Here is an 11801-nt window from a genome sequence, read left to right on the forward strand (position 1 = left end):
GTGTGACATTTCTTATTCATGAAATGTGCCTAAATTTGTTTGTAAGAAACAGAACCAATTAAGTTAGCAAGTTATACACGTGGCTATTGATTTCATCTCCGCCTTAAGGTGGAACAATCTCAACGATTCTATTCAACATCGAAAGCGACCAATCAAATTGCGTCTTACAACTAATACTCTATTCCTTCCATGAATTTTGGATAAATTAAGTTTGATGGTTTCATTTTAGCATAATTTGTTGACATTGTTGAAGTTGAAACATTAAACTGGATAAACAAATTTACAGAATTGTGTATTTGAACATTCACGGCTTATTAAGCAAGTTTGTTGTTTAGTTAATCAAAATAATAGAAATGGATTTATCACCAAGAATTCGAGACGAGACCCAAACTGACATTTGCAGAACTGAGCTCCAGAAACAATATTTGTCTCCAAAAGCAAATGCATTCTCTATAGATTCAATTCTTGGTCAAAGAAGTGTGAAAGACAGTGAAATAGTTGAAGTACATATTACCAGAGATCACGAGCTTCCCACAACACCGCCTCTTGCAGATAGTCCACCAAGTAAGTTAATATTATATTTATCTTTTCTTTCACGTTATATTTTATTCATTTTGTCATTAACTAATTGTTTGATATTTTTATGTTTTGTATATGTAATTTTATTTTAATTTTAGAGTGACATTTTCTTTATATATTGATATAATATTTGTAACTACAAAATATTTCAATAGTATAATATAATTTTAATCAAAATCTACCAATAGTAAAATAATAAAAACCAAGACAAATAGTCCGTCATAATAAGAAAAATATATCTTTGGAAACGTTGTAAAAATTTCCTGCAATCGTTTTTTGGCAATAAAGAAATGATTTAATAAGTTAATTTATTTTTTTGAGTTACAAAACATAGAAATAAATAAAGTGCGTTGTATGCACATCACAAAAAATATTGTAATTTTTTACAATAATATCAGAAATTTACGAAGAAAAAGAAAGAACAAAGTAATAGAACTTTTAATATTACTTTTTTTTAGAGAGTATAATCTCAGACGATTCTAGTTCAGACTATAAAGCACGCGCAAGTACCACTCCACCGTTGTCACCAGAACCCTACACCGGTAGTCTGCCAAATGTTAAATGTCGTCTGGAAACCAAAGATCTCTGGGATAAATTCAACGACATTGGAACAGAAATGATCATCACCAAAACTGGAAGGTAAATACTTCATTGGAATAATTACAGTCACACAAGTGAATTTGGTTGATTTATTTAGTAAATGGTAGACTATTTGTAAATAATTGAAATGTTTCAGCAGTATAAAATTGAGTGTAAAACAAGAAAACACTGGGGGTAACACTAAATTAACTTTCCCTAGTTTTTATTCTTTTCTTTAAATTAATAATGAAAGAGATATTTATAAGATTGTCATAATATGTCTTGATATTTGTTAGTTTTTGGCCATGCTAAATATCGTAATTTAAATAAATATATAGTTAATGATGAATTCCAAAATAGCATATTATAATTTCATAAAAAAAATATTATAAGAGGAAAAATAAAAGGAAAAAAAAATTTTTTATGAATAATTTGTATCAAGAATTTAAAAGAAATATGGTAACCAAAATAAATCGCACTAGATTTTTTCATAAGACAAAAATAAAAACTTGGCAAATAGTTATTAAATTATTTTGGATTATATCAACATATTCCATTCTTCTAAAAAGCACCTCACCAGGTTCAATAAATGTATATCTTTCCTGTTCACAATTGAACATTTTAAACAATTCATTGCTGACTACAGCTATCAACGCTAATAGATCATTAATTAAGACCTACTAAGTTTATATCATTTTATTTCACCACATGATTGTTTAGCTATCATCTCTAAAATTTGACCCTCTTTAAGAAACAAAGATTTTGTCGGAAAAATCTTCACAATTATTTAATTCTTTTATTTCATGCCAAACTTAACAATAAATTTTACAATAGGGTGTTGATGATTTTAACGTATTTAACGATCGGCAAGATTTCGCACTTCTGATATCGGCACATTTTTTATTCTTCAAAGATTTTATCTTTCTTATTATTTATTTCAACATATGTGTTCTAACGCTCAAAGACGTTATATTAATTATTAAAAGTGATGAATCGCTTCTTTGTGATAATAAAAAATAATGAGCATTTGAAAATTTATTTTTTCTCGACTGAAATTATATTTTTTATATGAAAAAACTAAATAACGGTATACGAAGATCAATTAATTGGAGATATTATCTTTTTAATGTGTCACATCAACACTTGTTCAGGCTAGATGATTTTCTGTAGAATTCCTGATTAAACTGATGAATATCAACCATAAGAACAAAACCTTAAAAAGATTAGAACCCGTTAACACTTTGAATTAAAATTAGTCATCACCGTTCAAACCAATACCTATTCAATTAGCTCTACCTTTAGAAGTCAAGGTATTTCTGAAAGGTATGCCAACTTTGATGTTGCTGTTTGAGATGGAACCGTCTTGACCGTGAGAAAGATCTACTATTAATGATTTATGTCAAATTATAAGCCATTTCCTTATTTAATCCTTAACATGATAAAAATTACATTTATGGTCTACCAGACGCCTTGTTTACTTTCCAATTTCTTAATAGCCCGCAACTTACATTGAAACTTGATTAAAGAAGAGAATTAAACGATGATTAAATGTGTTAATGGGCTGAGAGGTTCCCTCCCCTTACCTTTCGTCCGATAGACTTCAGCTTCATCACTTGGTGCCTGCTCATTCCCCCGAAGGACAATCTATTGTGTGGGGATCAAGTTAATGGGTAACAAAACTTAACGGGTACATATTTTCTCAATGAGTAGAGTGACAACGATTTGTATATTCATTATTCACAAAAAGGCTTAACAGCAATTGACATGAAATTAACATAGAATAAAATGTTGACCAAATAGGTTAAATTATGCAATTGTCAATATGACTCAAGAAAGAAACTTTTACTGTTCGTGTTTGTAAATTTCAAAGGAGTTTTTTGGTCCACAGCTACAACTAATTCAAAAATTCATTTAACGATAATGTTTGTGCTTATGACCAAATTTCTGTACTTCCATCAAATGATGTAACACTGGACATAGGTATAAAAATGATACAAATGATACATTTTTTATTCAACATGACAAAGCAAATTAGTCATAAAGTAAAGTTTCAAAAAATTGCAGTATTGAAATACTTATGACAAATTAGTCAAATAATAAATTAATCAAAATATAAAGTACTTATCACTATATTAGAAAGAAAAGATTAAAATAAGTGATACAATTTCACTTGCATAGATGTTTTAGACAATCCTACCACCTGTCCAAATGAGGAAAAGTTAAACTTATTATCTTAAAGTTCAATATTTCACCACTGAATGTAAAATGGTAAAATGACCCTATTCTTTGACATACGATACGGTTTTACTAAACAAAAACTATTACTTGTGGTGTAAACTTCAAATTTATATTGTAAGTGTAGCGTGTAATCTGTTTCTATATCTCTAAACACTGAAACGTGAAACAAGGTTAATCTGAGTCCCTTTACTACTGAAAACGTCGGAAAATAACTAAAACCCATAATTTACGAATTACCACAAAATAGAAACGAGGTGGAGCACGCAAAACAGCAATAAGATATATGTTACTATTCTATTGATAAGGTTGAAAGCAACAGAGCCGTTGTTGACTCTTGCCCACATAAGGTTGTATTTTATTATTCCAAGCGTGATGAAAAATCATTAGAACTGGAAAAGGCACGGAATAAGTGACAGTTTGGTGTTTATGATTATAATCTAATATGGTTCTAATTGAGGATTTTAATTTTTACATGCTCATTAATGTCTCTCAACAAATAAACACCAGTTCGCCGCAACACGCCTGCAAATGTCAGGGTATTTTATATGAAATTCCTGAACAAAATGAACACATTTTTACCAGATTCTTGCTTATTTCGAGATTTCGAATTTCAATGCAATGAACAGTTTGTCACTGAATTTAAGTCACCATTGTTCTGTTTTATTGTTGCGATTTATTTTGATTAAATCATGTAAATTATACGTTGTTTTCCTTTCAGACGTATGTTTCCAACAGTAAGGGCATCATTCTCCGGTTTAGAAGCAGATGCTAACTACGTCATACTGTTAGATATAGTACCAATAGACAACAAAAGATACAGATATGCTTATCACAGATCATCTTGGTTAGTTGCGGGAAAAGCTGACCCACCATTACCCACAAGGCTCTGCTCACATCCAGATGGACCCTTTTCCGGTCAACAGTTGCAGAAACAAACAATATCTTTTGAGAAACTGAAACTCACAAATAATCTTATGGATAAAAATGGACAGGTAATTTTACGTTTTTTTTAACTTATTTTATAGTGACATAATGATGATAGAGTAAGTTTTTTCGCTTGTGGCTCGGAGTAAAACAAAGTTTCAGATAAAATTGCAATATTTTTGTTCAACAAGATGTATTGCACTGGGAAATTTCATTTTAAAAAATACAATTCTTTCTTTCTGTTTTTTCAGATTATCTTGAATTCAATGCACAAATACCAACCACGCCTTCATATAGTGAAACGTCAACCAGACGACAAGAGTTCTGTAAATGACCTTGAAAATGAAGAGTATAGGACATTTGTTTTCCCTGAAACTGTGTTCATTGGAGTAACAGCCTATCAAAATCAACTGGTAAGTAGACAACGGGTAGCACTAATTTTTATAATATGCCAAATGTGACAATTTGTTATCGTGTCATGCTTACAAAATGATCTTGCACTTTCACATGAAAGTTATCTTATTTCTTAATTAATTCGTTTTCCATTGTAAAGAGTTTTGAAAATAGACAATATATAGTGTTTATTGAACATTGTGATTTTGTTGTTCTTTATTTCTTCCGCTGCCTGGGTCTTAATTTGGTGATATACAGTATCTGTTTACTGCCAAGTAAATCAACCACAATGGTACAGAGGTGAATTTCTGACAGTAAATAATACAAATAAAATCACTTAATCACGCAATTACAACAAAAAACACGTGAGAGTTAAAGAAATGACGAGACATCCGAAACCTGACGTCATCTTATGTTTCATACGTCTACTAACTGCCAAACTATAGGAAGTAAATATATCCCTTCATTTTGTTAAAACGTTTTTGTTACTTTGATTCGGTGATAAGAATCTTATTATAACTTAATCACTGTAAGCCTGAAAGACGATAGTGCCCTGTTTTTTTCAGGGTCAGTTAAACATATTCGACACCCAGTCTAGTAATAATTTGTTGCGGTTCTGTGATAACCACGTACGCCATATTGATGTCAGAAATTTGTGTGGTCGGAATCGTTTTCTGCCCTTTTTGCAAACGATAGCATAACAAATTTTACTCACGTTTGATTTTCTTTCAGATAACTAAGCTTAAGATTGAGAGTAATCCATTTGCCAAAGGATTTAGAGATTCCAGTCGACTCAGTGATATTGAAAGGTAAATAACATAACATAAAAGAATTAATGAATTTTGTTGCAAGATTATTCGAGAAACAAATCAAAATAGATGCTGAAAAATTTCTTTTGTCTTTAGTGAGGTATGATAAACTATATGTACCAACAATTATTTGCATCTTATTTGACTATATCTTTGACGTCACTCAGTTTTATAATTTGTTGTTGTTGTGCTCTGTTGATTTGAGTTAATTCATAAACCAATGATATCAAAAAGACAGCAATCCAACAACTCATTACTAAAATTATTTATCAAGTTATCATATTTTGTTATTGATATGGTTTCTTATATTATATAACATTATTTTGCAGGGAAACAATGGAAAATTTGTTGAACAAGCATGGATTTCCTAGAGTACCTTTTCCTTTCCCAATTGACGAAGACACTTTGAAATATAGAGACACATTTTTATCAAGAGGTAAGTTATCTAAGTCTATCTTAATGTGTTCTATATAGACATCTGACATAAGATGTTGCTTATTTATATGTGTTCAATATATTTATTGTTTTTCAATTAAATATGACAGCTAATTTAAATGATAAGAAAAGTAGATTTTTTAGTAGAATATTGTAAAACACAATTTATTATGATATTTTATGCGCTTTTCACTCACGATCCTCTTTCTATTTCAGATGGTATGTTCCCATTTGGAATGATGCCAACATCAAATGCCATGCTTCCAGGTTTACCTCTCCATACATTGGACTCACGAATGATACCCAGTTATAACAGTGTCTTAATAAACGGACAACAAATGACCAGTGAACATGAAGCAATACTCAGAAGCAATATAATCCGAAACTCTTTACAGTCGTCACCGCCATCTAGTCTTCATTCAAGTCACATGTACCGCTACCATCCTTATCTGTCAAAATCGGGACATGTTTGAGACTTCAAAAAGTTAACATTTAGGTCTCCACGTACGACAACCGTATACCTAGATCGGTCACAGTCTAAGAATTCCGATGTTTCATTCTTGGATGCTGGTTTCGTCCTTGATTGAACAAGTAGCAACCAGTCAAAACAAACAGTTCGAGCAACCGATTTATACCATGATAGATTGTTCTATATGTGGCATGGTCAAAGCATTGGTTAGAAGAAAATACACCTTTATTCCAAAGTTGTCTTATTGACGGTAGATTAACTTCTTAAAATAATCTATTCGACTCACTGATACAAGGCAGCTTTAGCTTTTTGACATTATCTATTTGATATGTAAGTAAAGAATTGTAGGCAAGCTTTCAGTGACTGCAAATTCTGAAATGCTGCATATATTAGCCCAAAGATTATTGGCATAATACACTTGAATTTAACTTATATTTGTGATGAAAAACAATTGTTTTCAAATGGTGCTTTTGAAATAATTATATAAATTTATGTGTAATTAATTTAATGTGTTAGAAGTTCAGTATTGTTGATAATAAATAGCAATAAATGTGATATATGAAAATGTGAAATATGTTTGTTTTACACTTTATTCCTGAAAGCAGATGTCCTATAGAGCAGGCTTTATAACCAATTCTCAATCTTTATCCATCAGCGCGTAGTATGCTAAAAAAGTTCACGTATGAAAACCCCGTATTAAACACATTAAACAATCAAAATGTATTTCCAAAACCTTTCCTCAAATTGATAACAATCTTTATAACACAGGACCATAGGTACATTTCGACTCGTCCTAAAATTTTGAGTCAGTCAAGTTCAAGACAACAAGTGTTAAGAAGAAAACAGTAAATTCACAACGGTTTAAAAGACCACTTTGAGTAAAATAAATATCAACTTCCATAATATGAGGGCTTTTACTAACTTAGATAGTTGGTATGATGCTTTTTAATTTTTATGATCTTCATATATCGTGTACAAACTACCATCCCTTGTAAAATCAAACCATCCACAAGTAAAATGGTGTATGAATTAGAGGTAGTACGTAATAAAAATATTTAATGTACAGTATAAACAAATGCAAGAATTTTAAACTTCTAGATATGAATGAATTGATAACACACAGACGAATACAAATGATTTAGATAATAATGGATCATACAAAGCATATAATTATACAATTTTAAAACGACGTATTCAAAATTTCTCAACCATTAAAACTGTGTATCTTTTTTGCATTATACACATCATAACCTATTTCACCCTGTTTACACAGTTATCGGTCCTGTATTGATTGATTGAGATATCTCTTGAACCGTGTAAAAGTCTATTCGTTGTTTTGAGATTGATAACTACGAATTTATAATCTAAACCAAAGATTGCTGTTTAATAAGTTGAGATTTTATTACATATGTATACCAGGTTTTGGTAGTCCGATTACGAATCTGCCAAAAATGGGAATACCAAGTAACGGCTTAAAATACAAGAATAATAGCATAGGCTCTACAAACAACATCATAAATCCAAAAGAAAAAAATGCACAATCGTCTATCAAATATTGCACAAAAGAAAATAAAGATTTTTTACAATTATGGCCCCTATAACTACTGATGGTTAATTTTGAGGTGTATTTTCTGTGCTAAAACGTCAGTCTATTGATGTTCGAGGTAAAACGAACTTCATACATGTGTAATTCAATGGTTGTTATGTTGTAATCATATTTGTTTCCCGTTGTTTTGAAAATAAATTAGGCCGTTTGGAATCGTTCACATTGTATTAATCTTGTCATGTTGGAACTTTGCTTGCTATGCGGTATTAGTTTTGTTCTTTGGTGAACGCTGTACATAATGTGATCCATTACTATAGTTTCTACGTCAAATTGGTCTCAAGGGTCTCAAGAACTGCCTCATCATAATTTCCCTTTCCATACGATTGTTGTTCTTTTCCGTTTGACTATATCAAAATATTTCAAAATATATTCATACATACCAACTTTCCAATTACAATTAAAACAAATTAATAAATCGTCATTACAAGTCAACACTGACTTTAATAATGTTGAAAATTACCTCCAATATAAAAGACTCTTAGTAATGTCAGAATGTTGTACCTGGTACTTTATAAGTTAATCTAATCTAATTTCTGAATCATACAGATGTTTTAGTGATGACATGACCTTGTGCCTTTCATAAGATCTTCGGTCAATCAGTGTTTGGCAGCTCACGATGTAGGTGTCAAATTGAAATATACACGCAACTTTAATATATAACGCATATTTTGTTTGTAGAAAGTTGTGTCGAAAAGAAATCTCTTTTTTTTAATTTAAATTTTATGAACTCGTGCATTTCATATACAACACAATATGCTTTAAAATGTTACTATAATTTTAATAATATGAGGTAGCAAAAAGGCTATTCGACATGCTATGCCAATTTGGAAGATGTATATAGACCTATATAATTCAAGATATTTGTAATATCATTGAGACTTATTTTAATTAGAGTAACACGACGGTTCAGCTGTTGAATTGCTAACTATTCAAGCACCAAAGCTTATTATTTTCTGTTGATGTTCTTGGTGTCCCGTCTGTAGTTTTATATGTGTTGCGTTTTGTTAGTTGTTGACATTCGATTTCAAATGTTTTTCATATTGATGTTGTATGCATGTTTGTTCACGGCTTTTGGTTTTGGTTGTCCCTGTAGTGTCTTCTCTCTATGTCTTAAATGTTTGTATTGGTCAGACAGTTTGTAATTCAAATGACCGTAGACACATATTTTAAATTTTGCTTTTTGTCAGGAGGCAGGAACATAAATCGCCTTAGTGGTGGTTTGGTAAATTGTTGAGGCACCAGCAAGAACATTTCAGAAAACGGATATTAGGACATATGATAAACTATCAAAGTGGTACAAAAATCCAAGGATCTGCAGGAAATCTTTAAACTTTAGTCAATTAAGACCGGAGTAGTTGGTTTTCATAAACATAAAAATATTTTACCTATTAAAAGAGAACTTTATGAATACATTATGGTTTCTGTTGTACTTTAAGATTTGAAACAGTATATTCCTATGTTATTGTGTGTTTGCATGGGTCATGTTCTGAAGGAAATCTACAATCATGATTTTAGCAGGAGATGGACAATATGCTTGCTATACGAAAAGACAATAATCCGTGTTACGAAAATGTGCTTTACATGTACAGTTCTGTGGTTATTTAAATGCGTAATGAAAGAACCCATAAATCTAACTTATCTCAGGTGTCAAAATATAGATATTTTACAGGTATTTAAGAAAGTGTCAACACTACGGGTCACATAGGTTTTACTTTTATAATTTTCTTGTTGATAAAATCTTAACAAATTCCTTCTCCTTTATACATAATGTGATACACATCAAAGTCACGGAAGTCAAGATACAGGTGCTAATCTCCAAAACTAATCAGGTGACCGGAAGTGCAATCTTTCTCTTGAAAATAAAAACACATTTACCCTTTTAAATGATAAAACAATGTACGCTTTCGAAATATTTTGTTTTTGTTTTCATACATATATTTCAATCTGTGACTGATGATATTAAAATCAGCTTACGAAGACCGATTCACGTGACCGCATTCCGTTGCAACACTTACAAACATATTGAAAACTGCGTTAGTCCCGTTCCATAAACAAAATTGCATACAAGTAGGAGGTTTAGCGCTATAAAATCAGGTTCAATCCACCATTTCTACATTTGAAAATGCCTGTACCAAGTCAGGAATATGACAGTTGTTGTCCATGTTGATGAATTAAAATCATTTGATTTTGCCATTTGATTGGGGACTTTCCGTTTTGAATCTTCCTCGGAGTTAATTATTTTTGTGCTTTTACTTTTTATTATACAAAACAAACATGAAAGTTCTTTAGGCAGCAGTTTGACCGCAACATTAAACATTTTAATATAATTCTGATTATTTTATTGTATGGTCTTTTTATACATTTTGTTTGTAGAGAGGGAACGTAAAGTGTGATGCAAAAGGCTTCTATATTTTTTTTCTCGAATAATTACCCGCAAAAGTTGTCAAATGGTTAAATTTCTCTTATTTTATTAGTAACTTGATTGTTATAAATTATTATGACCAATCAGTCTAGTTGTGCTGAAAAATGCAAAGAGAACAATTCCATTGTAAAATTATTTTTATCTTTTTTCCAAGCTATATCGGTTGAAACATTATAGTGATCTTATTAGATTTTCAAATAACGCAAATAACGTCACATCACCATAGTTCATCCATGCGCTTAATTGTTCCAAATTAGTCTAATGAAACTTTATACTTGCTAAGTGACTCGCGTGGGACACCATAAATGTGAGGAATAAAATCGTATTTCAGTTAATAATGTAAATGAGAAAATTATGTAATTAAATAATAACTGTTTGTTTAATACATGACGGATAGCTATCTAGTCCGTCAAACGTTAGCACCTGGCCCCTGCGTCTTGGCACCAATAGCGATAATCTAATCACCTTCCAAACCTCCATTACCAAATTTGTTATCAGTACTGTTCGGAGTCTTTCGGGAAGATCTGGTACGCAAAATCAAGCAGCTGAAGTAATCAATGCTAATTATATTCTCCCAAATGTCCAATTTCTACGTATCGTCAATACTTTTCTTTACACGTCGTCAATTTGAACATGTTATTCTGGCCACTAATTAAATTTTCTTCTCTTCTTCAACCAGAATTATTGTTGAATGCTCTGTTGATAAATTATCTGCGTTACATCTCAAAGTCAGAGAATGCCTAAAATCGATGTATCTTACTTTTAATCAACTATTTGCCATATCGCTCTTTATAAAATTATTACCGAACATCTCTCGTTATTACATTTATTGAAGGGACAATATATCTACAACAAGTTTAATTCAATTCTGTTCAATTTTGAAGCAATTAACAAAATGAATTGCGTAATTATTCCACAAATTGTAAAACATTAAATGTTTTATTATTGTGCATGTTGTTAAATGGGATAAAATTATGCTATTCGTAATCTTTAGTTATAAATCATAAACAGCATATCTAAGACATTCAAACATTACATCTGTTTGCTTTCCTACCACGCCTGCTTTGCTGCGCAACGTTTAGTTGCGCTACTTTTGTCAGAAGATATGTTAACTCTCTCCTTATTCTTCTTCCTGAATGAAAAGTTTTGCGCTATTTATTTTTTTTAATTTTCTATAGATATATATATTGATATTATCTTCAACATGTTAAATAAATTAAAAAAAAATAAACACTTAATAAATGTTTTTACAAATTCAATCATAACTGTTTCTCTCTTTTTGAAACTACGTCATTGAATTATTTTGATTTGAAAAAATAAAATAAAAAGTTGTTAAAGTTGTTTTTC

At 30.7% G+C, this 11801-nt stretch overlaps 1 protein-coding gene across 1 annotated transcript; it reads left to right on the top strand.

Moving 5' to 3' along the window:
- Nucleotides 1–226: 226 nt before the first annotated feature.
- LOC134698900 (T-box transcription factor TBX20-like) lies at nucleotides 227–6998 on the top strand. The gene is made up of 7 exons (XM_063560578.1): nucleotides 227–564; nucleotides 1038–1218; nucleotides 4115–4388; nucleotides 4572–4733; nucleotides 5446–5522; nucleotides 5852–5958; nucleotides 6174–6998. The coding sequence occupies exons 1-7, from the start codon at nucleotides 354–356 to the stop codon at nucleotides 6428–6430; spliced, it is 1269 nt and encodes a 422-aa protein (XP_063416648.1). The 5' UTR covers nucleotides 227–353; the 3' UTR covers nucleotides 6431–6998.
- Nucleotides 6999–11801: the final 4803 nt, after the last annotated feature.

Source organism: Mytilus trossulus, unplaced genomic scaffold (genome assembly GCF_036588685.1).
Source record: "Mytilus trossulus isolate FHL-02 unplaced genomic scaffold, PNRI_Mtr1.1.1.hap1 h1tg000024l__unscaffolded, whole genome shotgun sequence".
NCBI classification, from domain to species: Eukaryota; Metazoa; Mollusca; class Bivalvia; order Mytilida; family Mytilidae; genus Mytilus; species Mytilus trossulus.

Excerpts from the sequence above, each read along its gene's own strand:
- LOC134698900 (XM_063560578.1), top strand. The coding sequence starts at position 354 with ATGGATTTATCACCAAGAATTCGAGACGAGACCCAAACTGACATTTGC. Across the intron at positions 4,734-5,445 it reads CAGCCTATCAAAATCAACTG|ATAACTAAGCTTAAGATTGA; the intron begins GTAAGTAGACAA and ends ATTTTCTTTCAG. Across the intron at positions 5,523-5,851 it reads CGACTCAGTGATATTGAAAG|GGAAACAATGGAAAATTTGT; the intron begins GTAAATAACATA and ends ATTATTTTGCAG.